This window comes from Pyxicephalus adspersus, chromosome 3, assembly GCF_032062135.1.
Source record: "Pyxicephalus adspersus chromosome 3, UCB_Pads_2.0, whole genome shotgun sequence".
Taxonomy (NCBI): Eukaryota; Metazoa; Chordata; class Amphibia; order Anura; family Pyxicephalidae; genus Pyxicephalus; species Pyxicephalus adspersus.
In genome coordinates, this window is record NC_092860.1 from 31,328,856 (window position 1) to 31,350,054 (window position 21,199).

At 34.3% G+C, this 21,199-nt stretch overlaps 1 protein-coding gene across 3 annotated transcripts in view; it reads right to left on the minus strand.

The window, feature by feature from the left end:
* Positions 1 to 21,199, minus strand: part of PCSK5 (proprotein convertase subtilisin/kexin type 5) — a 201,788-nt gene that overhangs the window by 167,761 nt on the left and 12,828 nt on the right. For all 3 annotated transcript variants that reach the window (XM_072404133.1, XM_072404135.1, XM_072404134.1), the window contains exon 2: positions 4,684 to 4,788. In XM_072404133.1, the coding sequence (XP_072260234.1) occupies positions 4,684 to 4,788 (105 nt within the window). The remainder of the gene's footprint in view (positions 1 to 4,683; positions 4,789 to 21,199) is intronic.

Sequence of the window (21,199 nt, forward strand, 5' to 3'; positions counted from 1 at the left end):
TATTACAACGTCTTTGAAAATGTTTGGACTGTCTGTAGTATCTAAGCCTTGTATATTGAATTAGCTGGGTTAGAATATACTCCTTTTGTCACTAAAGCAAGGGATGGATAAACACTACACCTTTTTTCCTATTTAAGCTGTATATACAACACGTGGTACATACAACAGGGCTGTGATCAGCAAACACTACATTATAAACAAAATACAATGAGTTACACATTATTTCTAACCAAAAAGGGGAAATCACACCTGATATAGCATAACAAAGATTATCCTGTAAAATGTTCCTAAACCAAGGAGATCTATCTACACCATCTTTCAGTAGTGTCAGTAGTGTCTAGAAACTGTGTCACGGTTCAGTGAAATCCAAAGCAATCCAATGCAACAGGAGAGCTGACACAATGGAAAGTCAATCTTCTATTACAATTTTGAAAATTACAATATTGACAAATTAAGCAAACCAACATGAAAAAGGTATCACTAACATGCATATATAATGTAATTGATTACCCATCATTTTATTTTGTTTATTACAATAATTTGTTACTATAAAAAAAACTAAAAGTATATGTAAACACTAATATTTCTCCAAATTGCCAATTTCTAATGACAAATCTAACGACATCTGTGACATATTGGTATGATTTCCATTTACTTCCTGGTATATAGACACAAGATAAAGTGAGAGAAAAAAATCAAGATCAGGCAAAACTGAAACTGAATTTGCTAGCTAAGACATTTTTAGATGTTTTTATAGAAGATGTTGAGTATGGAAAGTTTAGCACTCGTGTATTTTTTGAAAATTTCCCAACTGACACAAGTGCAAAGCGGCATACATGAACAAGATGACCGTGTCTTTTTACATGCTTTGCCCCACCACTATTCTTCCTGACCAGCGATTAAGTGTAACAACACTGAGGTCCCAGGCACGTGTGAAATTGAGAGCACCAGACAGCTGACATCTTGGGGCAGTGACCCTTGATAACATGAACGCTATGATAACAAATCATTGTAAACACTGTTAGAAAACAATAGCTACTGTATATGTTCTTCCTCCCTGTCAGTTTCAGTGATGGAGAGGAAAAATGTGCACCAAAAACATTTTTTTAGAATGATGTAATAACCCTATTTGCTTTAACAGTTTTTTTTTTTTATTATTAGCATTAGATTAGTTTTTATTTTATAAAATGTGGTGCATGTAATGCTAGTATATACAGCTGTATTTTAGCTAAAAATCTTTTTTACTAATTTGGTGTTAACCGGTATTCTGTGTTGTATATGGACTTATAAAACAGTTGTCGCCACTATAATGCTAAAACAGTCCCCACTAAACACTTTACCTTAACTATCTACAGACAACTGTAACATTTTGGATTCCCTTTGAATTTGTTTTTTAGTAACAATGCTCACCAGAATAAACAGACAAGATAAATTGCCTCTGTAAGGCACAGACCGCAATAAAAAAAATAGCTCTAAGCTTACTCAATTCTATCAAAAATGTAAAAAAAATAATTTTGTCTTGAGATACACTTTGATTAAGGATCAGCTGAAACAAGACAATTTTTACTACTTTTGTGTGGCCATGAACAGGACTTTTCAGTGGTTACTTTTAACACAATAGAGCTTTTATTTTACGGACTAGCTCTGAAAATCATTTCTGGTAACTCTTTTGAGCTTGGAGTTGACAAAATACAAAAATCATTAACAATGAGTGACACTTTTATAAATGCACAGTTAAGAAAAAAGGCTACGCTATACCAGTCAATTAACTTCTGCTAATTAATTTACTATGTGTATGGGCACTAACATGTCTAAATAATTCAATAAACTAACACTTAAAATCTGCAAGAAAAATCTGTAAATGTAAATTCCACAGCAAAAAAAAAAAAGCCTGACAAATGATGTAAAACCAAGCCATTGATCTAGCTAGACCTAAACAAATTGTCTTCTCTAACGACTGCGGGATGTGGTTTTAGATGTTTTTGTTGCAAGACACAATAAATTTTTTAGTACATGTTACTCTGGCTCTGAGCTGAACTTGACAGTGAACTAACAATGGATATTATATTTTCTTATTGAGCACAGTGGCTCAGAGGTAGCACTCTTGCCTTTGCAGCGCTAGGTCACAGGTTTCAATCCTGGCCAGGCCACTATCTGCATGCAGTTTGCAGGTTCTTCCTGGGACTTTGTACAGCGCTGCATAATATGATGGCGCTATATCAATACTGTGTAATATTAACTATTATTTTCAAAATTTCAACATTCTTTTTAAAGCCCTCTAAGGATTTTGTTTTAGTTTAAACATAATATTAAGAAACATACAGATTCAATCAATCTAGAAAGTTATTGTTAGGTCTATAAACAAAGTCTGATACAAAACAAAAGTAGAAATTAGCTGTTAGTAGCTCTACCAGAGGACCTCTGGTTCCAGAACAATACAGAAGTGGGGAGCTGTGGAATTGATTTACACAAAGCCCCAAATTGTTTGCCTCTGCACAAGCAATCAATTATTGTCTTATTGGATTCAAATTCTGAATTCCCCATGTCTCAGAATCATTGGTCTTCCAGTAACCTTGAGCAAGCCTAAACCTATCATGGGATAAGCATTCAAGCAAACTTAGTAAACGCAACTGTTTAGGTGCTTAGAATGTCAAATAAAGACTAAAGAACCCTTTTCAGTTAACTGTTTTGTGAAAGCAATTTTGAGAAGTAAAACTTATTGCTGTCTGTCATTCTCATAGGCCCCCACTATTGGTTGTGTTATTGTAATTATTGTCTCTGTTGTCCAGGGATATTCCCCCTCCCTTTGTACAATTTACTTATGTAATCAACTAGGTAGGTAGAAAGGAGTACTGGTAAATATAGTCCCAGCAATCCTGCATTGATTACATAGGGGTTGGTAAAATGCACAGCATTTCCACTCCAACAAAGCCTTGCATTGGCAAATCACAGGTTAACCTTAAATATAATTACAAAATGTTTGCTTTTTATTTTGTATATTAGTACACATGTATTTAACAATACAGCAAACACTCTATTAATGATAATGATGATGATGATCATCATCAAAGCAAATCAGTATTATAATTGACTTAAATATGTTCCCTAACCAGGCAGCTACAACAGTCCTGGGCTACAAACCTAATGCATGTATATCTCTGTGAATTACTTATCAGGCCAAATTAAATGACCATTAAATGATCAGTAACATCCTATTTCCTTTTTGAGATTACTTAAAAGCATTTGACCTTTGTAATATTGAGATAAGCAAATTCATTTACATTAATGTAAATTGCTTCATTTGCAACTTCACAGTAACTTTGCTTGATTTAAAGATTACACTTCATGAAAAATTGTTTGAAACTGTAAAGCCAGATAACAGTTTGTGATGAGAAACATTAAAGACACATATAATGCAAAAATATATCTGAGAGAAACACAACTGTCTCCAAGGTGCCCTTTAAGACCTTTTAATTACAATACTTAAAGCAATAAAGTAGCAATTTATCATCATGTATTTTTTTGAAAGTAAAATCCTAAACATATTCTTAAAAATAAATGTATTTACTTTTATTAAAGGGAATTTGTCATGGAAGAATGTGGGAGGCTGCCTTTGCTGAACTCTATTTTAATGCTAGTTACCTGGCTGCCTTTCCAATGTTTGGGCTTTAAATGTTATTCGAGTTGTTGATCTGAAACATGTATAAGAGAACACACGTTTATATTATGCTAGTTTTGATCTCTGATTACCTTACAAATAACTAGCATTTAGAATTGACAGAGTCACTTGAAATATTATTTATCAGAATGTTTGGCAATGTACAAAACATATATCTTCTATTTATCCACACTTATAGCATATAGATCATATTTAGGAAACTGCTATAATCGATGATGTGCATTCCGTCACACAGCTTCCACCAGTGACTTTGACCCCATTAGGGGCAATAGTTGGCCCAATACAGAAAGTCTCTGACATTTTTAAAATTGTTGAATGTGGTAAAGGAAACCACATTTTGTTATTTCCAAATGGTATAATAAATTGCAATAGCAATGTTAGTATAAATAAGCATTATTTTTCTATATGTGAAGTGCCTTTAGGGCTTTTTTAGACAGCTGGGTGCAGCGGTTCTGGGGGGCAACCAGTGGCTGACACCTTCCCAGCTTTTTGGCCACAGCTTTCTTGTGCTTTTAATGAACTGATCTTTAACCAATTTATTCCCTATTGACAGCCGTAGATGTGATGAAAAGGTAACAGGACAGAAACCACCTATCTTAACTAGTCCTTATTGATCAATCAATAATACTACTGGTATTCGCCATGTTAGAGACTGTTACAAAACATGTGACCAATAATGGTAGGGTGAAAAAGAGATCACAATCCCACAGTAGTTCAGTCAAGGCTTGGTCACGTAGCAGTGCCCATTTTTTCCAAAATAAAAATAAAATCTGTATTATTTTTAACATACACAATAATTCAAGTTTTAAATAAGGTGATGTTGTGTAGTTTGCTTGGTCTTGTGCTGTCAGATAATCTTGTGCACTGTATATAGTGTGTTGACAGAGAAGATGGTGTATCAATTCTCCAGAGCTCATATGGCTACTAAACATCACTACCTGGTGAGACATTACCTATAAATAATACAAGAGCTCTAGCTGTGAGCACAGTGGAGATCTGCTTACCTTCGGTTCCATTGAGATGAAGTTATGTGTTCCTCGGCTTGATAAGACTGACCTCTTGATAGTTCCACTATGGTAAAAATGATAGTAATTCTCAAGTGATCCAATCTGCGGTAAAAAAACAAAAGAGTTTTAAGTATTTAAATAAGTATACATTTGGGTTATGGGACTTTTTTATTTTTATGCACACATTAAATGGATAAATTATGCATTGGCTTGCAGCTAGAACGTTACTTGAGCCACAATGATCATCTTTCAAAAGAAGGACATGTGATATGAAATGGATGTGGGTGTCCTTCAGGCACTAACTGCATAACCAAAGATTATAACTAAGCTTCTATGGCAGCCTGTGTCTACCTTTTAATGTTTAATTTATATGCAGAGTTTTATATCAACACACGTCCACAGTGACACATAACAAACTGCTAAAAAATGCCAAATGACTAGTGCTATTAAAAAGCATTCTTTCTAGTTTGCCAAAGGAAATGTACTGTTTAATGAGTAATAATGGTATTTGGATAGGGCCCATAAGAATAGTGAAATTAGCAAAACTGCAAAAAAGTGTATATTACAGATGAAGATGAGTGTCTAATGATTACACAGCGCAAAAAAAAATTTTTTTTTCACTTGCCAAGGATTTTTTTAATATATTTAGTGTATTTCAGATCCGCTGAATCCAGAAATACCATTAGTTTCACTGAATTGGCTCTAGTTCTTGTCATACAGGAATCGGAATAGACGATTTTACCAACAACAAATGTTAACACAGCATATTATTATCAATCTTTATTTACACCGATATTTTGATTTTTATATATTAAATGTAGCATTATTTTTATGAAACTTTCATTTGCCTTCTTTTTATTCATATATTTTCTTTTTTTTTTCAGAAATATGAGTTCGTTAAGAAGTTGTTGAAATGACCCCAATGTAATTTGCTACATCTGTGGTGAATATTCTCAGCAAAAACAGATAAGAAATATTACAGAATTTGTGAAACAAACATATCTTGCATATTTTGGTATTAAACTGGGGGACCAAGATAAGAATTGGGCTCCCCATATGGTATGCAAAACTTGTGTAGAGTGTCTACGTCAGTGGAAAAATGGCAAACTGAAATGTTTGAAATTTGTTGTACCTATGATATGGTGAGAGCCCAAAAATCATCATAATGATTGTTATTTTGTGCTGTGAATATAAAAGGTTTCAATCGTTAAAAGAAAAAGAAGTTGGAGTACCCTGATTTGGAATCAGCAAGACGACCTGTGCCGCATGGTGCTGATGTTCCCATACCAGTGTTCAGTACACTCCCTGATATTCCTGTATTCACATGGAGGACATACAGGGTTTGGAGTGTAATTCAGGAGCTATCAGTGGACGTGAATATGAAGGAAGTGTTTCACCAGCAGTTCTCCCAAGAAGAGCTCAATGATTTAATACATGACCTAAGTCTGTCAAAACAAACATCTGAACTTTTAGCACCCAGGCCAAAAGAAAAGAACTCTCTGAGACCGGAAATTGAAATAACGGTAATAGGACAAAAGAGGTGACACTACTACCATATTTCAGACAAGATGGAGACTTTGTGTACTGTTGTAACATCCCTGGACTACTGACCCATATGGGAGTACCAGAATACTGAGCAGAAGACTGGCAGCTTTTCATAGACAGTTCCACTCGAAAATTGAAATCTGTTTTGCTGCATAATGGCAACTGCTATGCATCAATTCCAATTGGTCACTCAACAAAACTTGACGAACATCAAAATATCAAAATGGTCTTACAAAAGCTTTGCCATCATAAACACCAATGGTTCATATTTGTTGATTTAAAAATGGTGAACGTCCTACTAACTACATGATTAACGAGCCATTGGTTGACAAAGAAAAAATCATTCTCCCTCCTCTACACATAAGGTTGGGATTAATGAAGCAATTTGTTAGAGCTATGAACAAGGATGGTGATTGCTTCAAATACATTTGTAGATTCTTCTCTGGATTGAGTACTGAAAAATTAAAAGCAGGAATCTTTGATGGACCCTAGATTTGAAAACTGATAAATGATTCAAATTTCACAAGTTACATGACTGATACTGAAGCGTCTGCCTGGCACAGCTATGTCATAATTGTCAAGAACTTCTTGGGTAACCATAAAGCACAAAATTATGAAGAACTGGTACAAAGCTCCTAAACTTTAAAAATGTGGGTGCCACTATGAGCATAAAGGTACACTATCTCCATAGCAATTTGCAAACATTTCCAGAAAAGCTTGATGATTTCAGTGAGGAACAAGGGGAGAGGTTCCATCAAGATATAAAGGTGATGAAAGAGAGGTATCAGGTCAGATGGGATAGAAACATAATGGCAGACTACTGCTGGAGCCTTTAACGTGATTGTCTTGATCATCAGCATAAAAGGAAATCATACAAACTGAGTTTTTTAATTACTTCTTTGTGATTACGGTAGTTTTGTAAATATACTGAATATAGAATATATTGACATTAGGTATTTCAAAATCTTATTTTGTATACGTAGGCATATCTAATTTAATTTTGCTTAATTTTCATGTGTCATTAGTTTTCTATGAGGGTATTATTAAGGTCATTATTTCAAAAACTAGAGCCAATCTAGGAAAACCAATACCATATTTGGAATCTGTGCATCAAACATAACCTAACATGACTTTAATCTGTGTTATTAAATTAGGATACCATTTTTTCTAAAATGAAATAATTTTAGTCCCAAGTTTACATGTTCACATCCACAATAAACAAGATAAAAAAACATGTGTTGTTGTATTAGCAACACACAAATGTACAGAAATAAATTTGTTTTTTTGTGGTATGCTACAGTAGAGGAAACCAAGCAGTAATGACCGATTTACATAGTTTACATTTTTTAATTTCTAATCTTGTTTCTGTTTTGTGCCAGTGTTCAAGAATAAGAAAGAAAAAGTTATCAAAAAAGAAAAGTGGGTTTAATAGAAAAAAAGGACAGGACATTGTGGCCCTGTACCCCTCCACAGAAGAAAATCTCAGCTTAACCATTTAGAGATCACAACACAATCTCTTTTCTCTCATTCCAGCAATGAGGAGCCCTAGTTCTGCTCCTCCATAAATGTGATTAGGGCTTTACTATTAAGAAAACTGTAACAGTCTCCCATCTCAAGCATTGGGAACCTTTATTTGGGAACCTTCATTGGGAAATTATCTCCAACCAACAGTTGTACAATCTGAAGCAGTCATGCCGTATTTACCACGTAGAAAGATCCCCTTCTCACCAATCTAGGATAATCTTATACTCTTAACTCTAACCCTTGGAATGGAATAATATTTTCAGCAAGTTTACCTGCTGTCCCTGCCTCCCCTGAAAAATACCCTTTGTCTACACCTCTAAGGTAGTAAATCACTGTTAGAACAGTTTTTGTGCAACCAACTTATATACCAATACATTTTTCTTTATGTATTTCTTTTATTAGTTTATGTTATTTGCCACAAAGCCCTATTCTCATTCTTTCCTATATATATATATATATATATATATATATATATATATATATATATATATATATAATTTAAAGGGCTGACAAACATTGACAAGGAGATAGAGACAGTTCTGTTTGTTCATAGTGAACTTTTATAAGTACAAGTCTGTGGATAGTGAACTTTTATAAGTACAAGTCTGTGTAGTCACATTTACAATTATAAGCCATGTAAGAGCAAGAAATGCATTTTGTATAGGTTGTTATTTGCAATGGTTTGATAAAAGAACAAATATTCAAACATTTTTATGACAGTCCGAGGCAGCCAACTTGAGGTTTCCTTACAAGATTGCATTGTTTTTAGGAGTACATTGGGCTTATATTCATTTCCTACACTGCTTAGTTGTAAAAAAGAGTAAAAACTTTTGTATAAATGTTTCCCCATACCTTGCTGCTGTGAAAAAAAATGTTTTTCTACAGAGCAACTATGGAGCTAAAAATCACTTCCGTTTAAGGTTAGATCAGTGCTGATTTTCTTGAATTACACTTCCAAATATATATAACTTGTCTTAAAAAAAACCTTAGGAATGCAGTTTTTGCCTTAAGATGGTGTATTTTGGCTTTGATTTAATTCTAGATAGAATTTTTTTTTTCAAATTACTTTATAATAATACACTTAGAATAAAATGTTACTATAAAACTGTTTGTGCAATAAAATTACAAATGTGTACTGAAATAGTTAAGACTGACAGACAAACTAAAAACAATACTCTATATTGAAGCTCCATTACTATGTTGATTTTTATCTAAGGGTAGTCATAAATCACCAGATATCTTGCAAAGTGAATGTGTTAGAAATAGCTATTTCTGACATCCAGGTCCCACTCTGATGCCCCCCCACCCTTGGTGGGTTTATTTGTGATACTTTGAGTATCCTTCTAGTAGGACTATTCAACATGTGTAAATACCCCCACACCACCACCCCACTGAAGGCACTTACATCTAATTCCTAAAAATCCAAAATAGAGTCTAACATCACAACCTATTTTTGAAATCAGGAGCATAGTTTGCCATTTGTTGGCACCGGTAGAAAGTGCGGCTGTAAAAAGTAAATTAGATGTGGTTAGACGTATTGAAGCTGCATTTTCGGAAGTGAACTTGTGGAATCCAGCAAACCTGGAATGGATTTGGTACATGATTGAAAACATTTGCTAACAAATAGCAAATGACTTTAAGAAATCCATTCACCGAGTCTTGGTTTGATCTCCTGAATTGTGAAAATGTAGGATGGTTTGAAGGAAGTGTGCTAACTCTCAGAACATTATTCAATTGGTGCTTGAAGAGTTTTGTTGTAGTTAATGGACATATTGTAATCACAAGCACTATTTACTCATATTTCTGTAAAGACCACAGCAAAACATCTTCACTACAACTTAGACAAAACAGATATTTCAAGGACTATAGTGCAAATGCTTGCCAAAACTGTGATTGTAAAAACTTGTTTCAGAATTGAGATGTGGGTTGGCAGAGATGATAAAGTTAGCGTACATGCAGGAGAGAGTCGAATGACTGAGAATACAGTGGAAGAAGCTATTGCTGTTAAAAAAATAAAAAAATCCACAATAAATCATAAGTGAATCTGTACATTATGTCCAAAGGGGCCAGCAGAAATTCCACAGTGTAAATAAACCTGCGTTTTTCCAAACAATTGCACACCTTACTGTCACATTTTTACTATTCTGTCATCTTGGGTAATTTACACCTATTAAACAGTCCATCCTAAAATAACCCACAGCTATTGTCAGACAAACAATTGTGGTAAAGCAGTATAATCCTGGCAACATTCAGAAAACTGGTCTCATCTCATACAAACAGTGAGCATGCTGTCATTTGTGCTGGTCATTTTGAATTTTGCAGCAAAAGCATCATATATCAGAGAATGAATGAAGCCGACTATGAATGAGATTGGTTTCAGTGGGCCTGATTTAATACAGCTCTCCAAGGCTGGAGGGGATACACTTTCATCAGCGAACCTGGGTGATCCAGCAAACCTGGAATGAATTTCTTAAAGTCATTTGCTATATGTTAGCAAATATTTTTAATCCTGAACCAGATCCATTGCAGTGTTATTTGGATCAACCAGGTTCACTGATAAAAGTGTATCCTCTACTAGTCTTGGAGAGCTTTAATAAATCAGGCCCATTGTGTGTAGGATAGCACAATGTATTGGAGAGTAGATAGAGATATTTACTCTTCATCATAAATAGGCCCCTCAGTAATGTCTGTATGTATATACAGTATTTTACACCATTTTATAAGATGCTGAAACACATGCTGAAAAAAAAGATAAACAATTTAATCATGCAAATGTTGCCACCTGTTTAGCTGGAGCATCTGTAGCTATAACTAAATTGTTTCAAGATTAACACTTTTCATGCATATGACTGCATACACAAAGCATGGCATTACTTCACTGGTGGAGAATTGTGAATGGAAACTGTAATTGGATGACAGACACCACTAAACATTATAAAAGATACAACACAGAACTACTTTGCAGCAAAAACAATAGTCATGTTCAACATCATCATTATTATTATTATTATTATTAAACAGGATTTATATAGCGCCAACATATTACGCAGTGCTGTACATTAAATAGGGATTGCAAATGACAGACTAATACAGACAGTGATACAGGAGGAGAGGACCCTGCCCCGAAGAGCTTACAATCTAGTAGTCATCCAACCAGGCACTTTAGTACCCAGTTCATACAAAGGGTTAGCACCTTCATGCAGCCAACATCCATGGAACCTGAAGCCATGGAGCTGAAACCAAAACTAAAACTCAAATAAAGGTAACCATTAATCATTTTGGGTCCAGGCTCAAATTCTAGTAACTTTGTTCTATAAAACTAATGTTCACTTTATTTTATTTAACCAAAATATATGCCTAAATCAATATTCTCACCCAAAGACATTTGCTTCCAAGAGTGCCTCTGGTTAAAACTAAACAGCGATAATGGTATCTAAATAAAGACTACAAACGTTTTGTGTTCTCAAAACACAGGCTGGTATGCAGAATGCACCAGAAAAGACATAAACACAAGTCAGAAAATTCAAGTTTTTACACAAGCATGTCATAAAAGCTATCTAAACCCCAAAACAGAAATGTAATACAGTATATTGTATATTTACCAGATCCTAGATATAACTGACCTAATTTATTAAAGCTCTCCAAGGCTGGAGAAGATATACTTTTATCAGTGAAGCTGGGTGATACAGCAAACCTGGAATGGATTCCTTCAAAGTCATTTGCTATTTGCTAGCAAATGTTTTAAGTCATGGACCATATCCATTCCAGGTTTGCTGGATCACCCAGCTTCACCGATGAAAGTGTATCCTCTCCAGCCTTGGAGAGATTTAATAAATCAGGCCCAATGTCTGGATTACATTTTAGTTCACTTCCTGTGAGCCTAAATGACAGCACAAACATCCAAATCTAAACTACTGTAAACTACTAGTCCCATCAATTCACCATGTAACAAAGATAAAATAAGACAGACATGTTTAAATTCCAGTCCATGTGATAACCACCATGGTGAAGAACTTAGCATAGACATGAAGGGACAGGAGGTTTGCTTGCAGGACTTTTAGAAAACTGGCAGGATTACCAAGTAGAAATAAAGGGAAACAACCTTAAGAAGAAGAAACAACATCTAAGCCACCCACCTAAAGACTGGCTGAAATGTATTATATTTTTTGGGTTCGGATACACTTTACCACACTGGTACTTGAACACTGCCTTAGGGGCATATGTGATTTTTAGGTAACTTATATTATATATAGTAATGTTGTAACTTATATATATATATATATAGTAATGTTTTGCACTGATAAACAAAAACAGATGTTCACTTAAAAAAATCAGTCACTTACAGCATACTTTAAAAAACCCTTCAAAGTGACTGTTTGTTTTGAACTAACAGGTCACTTCGCCAAAAGTAAAAATTAGAATTTAGGCCAAAAGTAAAAATTAAGCCTTAGTATATGACAAATATATGTGTTTGCCTAAAGTTCTTTGACAAGGTTTGGGGACTTCTGGCCAACAGGGAAACACATTCTCAACAATCCTCTGCCATGAGACATCAGAAACTATTATTTCTTGTAAAGATATGCTGCATTACAAATGCAAAGACCCCAATTATAGTTTGCAGTGTTCATTACCATGTTATTTTATCAAGTGAGAGGTCAAAAGCACACAGAACACTGGAAAATATTTTCTGAAGAAATTAACAGAAATGTACAGGATTCTGGATTTTGTCACTATATGGGCCATCATATGGGGAAATATCATCAAAACTATTGCTTGCGAACATTACTGCTGAACACTTTTTACCACAGTCAGATACAAAAGTCCTCTTATGGCAAAAAAAAAAAAAAAAATAGGCTCTGAAAATTTACAAGCTCTTGTGCTCCTATCCTTTTGCCTTACTATATAGTGAATCACGGACTTAAATACAAATGTAGGTAAACAGAGTTCTGAAATCAGTGATTGTGTGGTTGAGTTATGGCCATATATTTGGTTACAGGTAAGATTTCAAGGCTGTAAAGTTGTAATTAAGGAAAAGAATGAGAAACAAGTCAGCAAATGCAAAACCTACCGCTCAATAAGACAGGTTCCCTTTAAAAAACAGACAATATATTGCCATAAAGTTTCAATAAACTATACATGAGGTATTTAGATGTTGGAATTTTGTTGAGCTGACAGATCATGTGTTCACGCAGTTCTCAAAAAGTTCTACTGTAAATCCTGGCAGCCACTAGTAAAATGATGATGCTGAATTTTAAATATATTAAAATTGTGTAGGCTGTCATTATACACCTAATGATTACATTTGCGGCTTATGATAATATTTCTGAAAAAAAAAAGAGTGAATGTAAAGTTTTTCGCCCCGCTGTAGTTTAATGCCCCAGCAGTATAGTATGCTCCTATGTATGCTACTATGATTAAGGCTGCAGGGTAAGGAGCAGAAAAAGGTAAGGTAAAAATGACAGAATTGATAAGGAGCAAATGAAATAAACAGAAGGAATCAGTTCATTTTAAACTGAGTTTCTTGAAAAAAGCTATGCTTGTAAATATGCTATCATAAACATCCAAATATAAAGTGATGACATCACAAACTAACAAAGATAAGGAATATTTCACAACTGTTTGGATACATATATCCCCATCAATCCTGCATTAGATCATAATAAATGCTCTACACTTGCCTTTTACAAGGGTAATTGTACAACTAGATCTAAGGTGACTCAGTGTTCTTAAGCTTCCCAAGATATTTATGAAGGCTTGCCATGGACTTTGTGTCTTAGATAAGCACAAAAATAATCTTTAAATTCTGTAAAATTAGTCTGACTTTTGTTTTTGATTTGTTTATTACTACGCCATATGTTCTGAAAGCTTACGCAATAGTAACCTTACTGAAAGTTAAAAATAAAAATGTTTACAGGTTTGACTGTAAAAAATCTACCACATAGTCCTGTGAATACAAAAAGCCTTCCTTTCATAGCCACAGTGAATTATAAATGAGAAACAACCTTCTCCCAATTTAAGAGATCAACTGTTTTGTTAATGTGCAGCCAACAAAAATGCAGCAAATGTGGTATGTTATCATTTCAATATGAACCAAAATTTATGGAGAATGTGGTCAGCACCTTGCAGAATCTATGCCTCAAAGAATATCAATTCTGAAGACAAAAGAGGGGTTTAATCCCTTCACGTGGCCACAACTGCAGTAACCGCCTAGTCACTATGAGCCTGATTTATTAAAGCTCTCTGAGGCTATAGAGGGTACATTTTCATTAGTGAATCCTGGACCAGATTCATTCCAAGTTTGCTGGATCACCCAGCTTCACTGATGAAAGTGTATCCTCTCTAGCTTTGGAGAGATTTAATAAACCAGCCCCTATGTCATATTTGCACACATACTAATCAGGATAGAAGGCAACAAAGCTGCCTGTTGTATCAAGATGTAAAAAAGATGAGAAATGTGTAGGTGAGAGTTTAGCTTCAGGTGGTATGTTACGGTGTGTGTATTAGTATGTGCTTGGTCCGTGTGTTTAAATGTCTGTGTTTGTATGTATCCCTGCAAGCATGTTTTTTGGTGTCTCACTGTGATGCCGATGAAACAAATTACCAGGAATCTGCTTTTCACAACTGTATAATTAAAGTAAATCTTAACACAATGTATTGTGTTAAAATTCTCAATTCCTTTATTAGCTTCATTATCTGGGCCCAGGAAATTATCTTGGCATTCAGCAAATAGTAACTTAGATTCTTCAGTGTTTTCACCTTGCTTCAAATTGAAACAGCTTCAGTGACTATTATCCAATGCAGCATCTTCCGATCCAAGCAGTAATTTGCAGCAGTAGAGACCTGTACTAAACTGTATTGAGCTACAAATCACCACAGCAAAAATTTTGTTACTTGCTACAAATCTCTAGAACAAAACTGCTCATCTAAAAATCATGGTCAAATATATTTGTAAAAAAAAGGTATGGCTCAGAGGCTGGTATTTACCCTTGCAGCACTAGGGTTATAGGTTTGATTCTTGGCTAGGACAATATTTGCATTGCGTTTGTATGTTTTCCATAAATTTACTTTTGAGACTAAAGTTACCACCCAAAAATATACTGGAAAGTAATTGGTTCCCTTGGGGGACAGTCATTTTATTATTAAATATACATGTTATATTTTATGTATTATTACATGTGTTTGCACTTTAACAGTACATTAAATAAAAAAAATATTACAGATCAAGGAATCAAATTATCTGCATGATGCAATGTATACTTATACAGTAGATTTGGCCTTGAGTATTGGATAAACTTTGTTGTTTGACTTCGAAAACAATGTTTTTGGGATTTATTAAATTTAAGACAATTGTGCCCATATGCTGTTTAAAATTAAATTAAATTAAAATTAAATTTACTGCTTTATCTTGCAAGAATTACTTCTGAAATATGGTAATTATAAAACAAAGTACAACTAGGGCAAGTTTAATTTTATACTGAAAAAGTTTACACACTTATTCTACAATATAGCAAGTCACACATAGAACCTGGTTTTATGAAAAAGCAACAGACTTTATCCTTTACTTCTAATGTTTCATTTAAATAAAAGCTCAAACAAAGAATGGTATTATTTTGTTACTAAAACCCATTGTCTATTTCCCCCTGCTGATGAATCACTAGTGAACCAGTGATTTCTATCAAACCTAAATTAGATGACATACATTGTATACATTTCTTCCAAAGAGGTTTATTATTTACTAACTGGCAAAAGTGGTTGTTGAAATGCATGAATCTGTTAATTTAACTGATGGAAAAGCACAAATTTACACCCCTTTTGATATCTAAGAATAGGAAATGTTTTCAGCTAACCTTCCGCATAATACTGCTAATTCTTTAAAACTTCCAGCAAACTTTACTATAAAAAAAGGAATTCCTGGTTTCATAAATGACAGTTGTATCAAGAGATCCCCTTCTATATGTGAATAATGAATGGTATATTAAAAATATACATGCCAAAATACCACAGTACTAAGTCACAAACTAAAAAGTGTAAATTAAAAGCTAGGCTATCCTGAAAAATGAAATGATAAAAGACTTCCTCCGCAGAAGGGGAAACCTGATCATTCCTACAATTATGTTAAACTTACTCCTAAAGTTTTACAATGCAAAGCACTTCTTTGTGTATTTATGAATTAATTGTTTGACTATGTGCATTGTTTGATCTTCAAACACAATAGTATGTCCATGTGCTTTTCAAAGATAACCATGACTACACTTGCAAGTGTTTCATTTTAAGTGTGCCAACTGTACAAAAAAAAGGGGTTGTGTGAGCTATCATCAAATGTTTTCTTATCCCAGCAGTATTTGTTCTGAGATGAGGTAATGAAGCACCCTGCACATTCTCTTGTCTACACAAAGTAATAGAAGGCACACAATGAATGAAGGCAGCTGTATGATCTGCAATTACTACTGGTGAGCAGATCTCCGATGGTTCCAGGTGTTCCAGGTGCTTTGCATTGTCACATGCAGATGTGGAAACACTTCATCCCTATATAAATTCTTTCTATGTCAGTTTCTAAAAACTTCACAACATAGATATATATAGGAAGTCTGTCTGTGGAAAGGAATATAAAAAAACACAACTAAAGAATCACATTTTCTCACATGAAAGGTAAGTAACTTGCTATAGTGAAATAAAAAGTAAAGCGCAGACTGATTTATCTTCCTAAAAGGAATGCAGTGTGATATCGCTATGAAGATATTTGGCGTGTTTGTTGCAAGTTCACACACCCAGTTATTAGAATATTTGAAAATGTTTGCTATATATTTACTTATGTACACACATTTGCTATGAGCAATTGAAATGGAGTGGTGGCACCCCAAAACTTGCCTTTTTAATGTTCACTGTGTTTAGTTAGCTTTATTAATACCAATATGCACTTCATGTGATATAGTCTGCATGAAATACGAATGCAAAACAGCTAATAGATGTCTGATAGCTTCAAAAATATTACAGAAACTTCCATTTATTTTTGAAGCTCTGCTCAGAATTTGTATTCCTCTTTCCATTAACACATACACATTATTGCAACAAGTTATTGAAGGTTAAGGCAGAGCATTCATTTTGAATTGGCTGGCATTGTACTTTAAAGATTGAATAAATCTACCTGGCCTGTTTTTTCCAACACACTGCACTACAATGCACAGATGGTTCCAATGCAAGTTGCATATGCAGTATGCATATTTGGATATAACTTGGATACTTGAAAAAAAACCCCAGTCATGTTTTTGAGACAATGACTGAAATTAAATCTTCCCAATGGGGCAACAAGAGAAATTCTTGCTTTCAATATATTAATATAAATCTTTAGAAGTCTCGGTTCTCAGCTCCTACCATATACCGTAATATATACCCACTTTGCCTCAGGGTTACTGTATATATGTTGTGACCCATACTAACCCAAACATGCGAAGTAGTGACCATGAAGCAGTTCTTTGGGGAATATTAGGGCAAAAATCAGATGATTATAACTTGTTTTTATTTAAAGTTTTATTGAAGTTTTTAAAGAACATAAAAAACAGATCAAAACAGTATAAACAAACACTATGTAGAAAAAAATAAAAAGAGGACTAATATCCACAAAAGAAAGTATAAATGAAATTAAAAAAAGAAAAAGCAGTGAGAGAAAGAAAAAAAGGGAATACAATGGCACATCAATCAAATATTAATTTTGAATACAGTTGACATCTCACTGGTATGAACAGTATTATCCTATAATCACTTAAATGCTGGAGGTAGATACTTTCCCCAATTTCCGGAATTATAACTTGTTTTTAAACAGAACATGAAAAAACACTGCACAGATATATTGGCACAAAGCCTTTTTCTACACCTTATATAATCTTACTTAATGGATCGAGAATTGTGAGCATGATTTACACTCAGCGGTAAGACATTTGTGACCCTCTTTTTATGGTTACTCCAATGCTTTGTATGCTGTAAAACAGCAAGTATTGTACCAATACCAGGATTTTCATCAAACAGTTTTTAACAGGAGAAAGCTTATTTTGTAAATATTTGGACAACACTGACCCAAGAAATCAATTTACAGCCTAGCAGTGTACAGCAAAGTGGTAAGTGAAAAATACCAAATGATGTATTGTGTGTGTCCACACAGACTACAGTTTTGCCTCTATAGCTAAAAAAAGAACAATGGTCATTTGGTTCTCAGGCCAGCAACAAATTTGTTTCAAACTGGACTGTGCAGTCAAGCAACTCTTGGGTACCTGGGATCAGAGGTGATTTTGACAATTTAAATTGTAATGAGGTAATACAATATGTTAAATTTCCAATTTTCAATTCCAATTAAGTGATCCATTGCTATAGAATTAAAGTCTGGAATAGTTCTATTACTGTGAGATGCAGCTAATGTATGATGCAACCTGACATTCACACAAAATGTTATTGTGGATTATACATTACAAAATATGTTGTATCCAGGGGCCGCCTGTTGTCTTCACACTTGATTCTACCCTGGACTGTACTTTATCGTGGTACCTTTTGCTTCCTGGCTTGTAATGTAGAATAAGGGGGGGGGGGGGTGGTTGGTCTCAGATGCTAATGTGACTGGGTAAGGAGGCCTACTAAATGTCTTATGCAAGTCACCTTGGTGAGGACCAGTTAAAGCAAAATAAAGTGCAAATCTTCAAAAGGCAAACATTCCCTTGCAGCCGCAAGAGTGCCAATAAGGGCAATAAACTTTAATTAATCACTTCCATTGGTATTGTATCTTTCATGCTTTCAATCAATACAAAAAATACAAAATAGTATATTTCAAAATATAGGTACTGGAGGTATCAAAAACAGAAGTCAGGGGTGAAGTTTTGAATTTCTAAAATTCAATTGATGAATTCACATACTTACGCTGACTTATTCAACTTATTTGGGGGCTATTAAGGAAGGGTGAGATAAAAGAGAGAATAATTTTGCTTCTTGCCCTCCATCATAAATTGTGTTTTTTTCAATCCTAATGTACATACGAATGTACTACATGCACAGCAAATTGCCATGTTTACAAAGTGAACTGTTACAATAAATAACTGGATATAGATCTCTTACTGTGGAAACGTTTTCAACTTTTTACTTCTTTAACATTGCTGTGGAAATGGCATCTAAGTGTCACACTGTGTCAGTAATTGCTAAAAGGCACTTACACTAGTTGGTTTCCTACCGAATATTGCATTTATGAATAAGACTAAGTTTTGATAATATTTAATTAAAACTAATGTTCTGCTGTGCAAATGAATTACTTTGGACAAAGTAGTGTACAATGGATTACTTTTAAAAACATGAAAATGATAAACAGTGTATTTGTTTCGAGAGAAGCTTTTAGTTGTAAAAAGACATTCTAATAACCATACAGTGCAGCAATTTCATCATGACAAATAAAGTGGAAAATAAAATAGTGCTGATTTTTGTCATGTAGTAGCTGAATGAATTGCCCATGTAAGGCAGCCGTGACGGCGTAACAAAAGTAGTGGTTGCCAGGACTGCACGTACCTAAGAAACAACGTGTTTCAAGATTATAACATTTTTGCTATTGACAGCATCAAGAATTATTTTTCCCATGGGACTATATATTAGAAGTTGTATGTCAAGGGCTCAGTTCTGCTGGCAAAGGTAAACTTCAGACATTTATCTTTAGTTTTCGATGCAGCAAAGGAATGAGTTTATTATTAATATTTTAATATTTATGTCTGTATCTTTAGTTATTATCATTATTATACAGGATTTATATAGCATCAACATATTAAACAGCGTTGTTCATTAAATAGGGGTAGCAAAGAACGGACAGTTACAGTGACACGGGAGGAGTAGAGGACCCTGCCCCAAAGAGCTAACAATCTAGGAATTACTTAGGCCAAATACACCAGATTGTATACTCAGTAAAGATTCTTGAGGCCAAGAGGTGTTTGTAATAACTACTGATTATGCAGGGCTAACATAAAAATGTCTAATAAAAATGAACCACATCATTAGGACACTAAGAAAATAAATGCATTACCACAAGTGTGTGTGGCTAGAACATTTTATCTCAAGGTCATCAGGAATTATTATTACACAGTATTTATATAACGCAAACATATTACACAGCGTTGTACAAAGTCCATAGTCATGTCACTGTAGACCATAGTCATGTCTCTCAAAGGGGCTCACAATCTAATGCCCCTACTATAGTCATATATCTTTTATTACAGTCTAAGGTAAATTTTGGATGAAGCCAATTAAACTCACTGCATGTTTTTGGAATGTGGGAGGAAACCAGATTCCCCAGAGGAAACCACACAAACACGGAAAGAACCTACAAACTCCATGCAGATAGTGACCTGGGACCCAGCACTACAAAGGCCAACCTAACCTCTAAACCACCGTGAATCATATGAAACAGCCTCAGTTCCAAAAAATGACTTGCTTTATTTGTGGTCTTAATAAATATATGTAGGCAGATATAAAATACCTAAATAAATTGAGTTATGAATTCTTTTAAAATAGTATCAAACAGCACCTCAATCCATTGTTAAACAAATTATCTCAATACCTTGGACATAATCATTCAGCGTGTAAGAGGAAAAGGAAAAACTGTAAGACAATTAAGCTCTGTTGCATTGAACATTGTATAAATAACAACTAAAGTGACTGGCGGAGAGAGGACAAGGACTACTTATCAATGGGTTTCCTAAACTTCCATTACTATATAGTTACAGACCTAACCAGACTGTATTGCATTGCCTGTAAGCAGGCAGATTGATGAACATGGCTATAGTTTCCGGATTAGAAAACCAGTTTTACAGAATTAGGGTCCATGTTGAAGAGATGATGACTTTAATGGCTGCAGTTTAATATCAGTTTAAGATGCCTTTAGATCATTCTGAATTCCTTTTTACATCCATGCAATCTTTTATGACATGAAACATAATGTTTACACCATACTAACAGCATATGATGGCTTCCTTAACTCTTTTTTAGTCACCTATAAATCCTTTCTAATAGGCTATTGCACAGTATGGATGAATATTAACTGTTTAGTGATTTAAACATAAATACATTTTGAACCTGTAAATGCAAATGATTATTTGGGGTATATTGGTTATGGAACAATCTTGTGTCTGACATATCTGTGTCCATCTCTGCTTCTATATCCTTCAAGCAGTAAATCCCAATCGAAAACCTTAGGGAACAATTAAGGCTTTTTTAGTGTTAATGATGACAGAAGATGCAGTCCAGGTTCATTTCAGTTCATCAGAGTAAAGAAAACACCTCATGGATTGCTTTTTGGTGTGGTCAGCATGTAGGACTGCCTTAATGGGTACACATCATACATTTTCCACTGAAACTAACAGTACATCATTTCAAAAACATCCAGTGCAAAGCCTGTACAGTTCCTGCAGGGAAAACGATATGTACA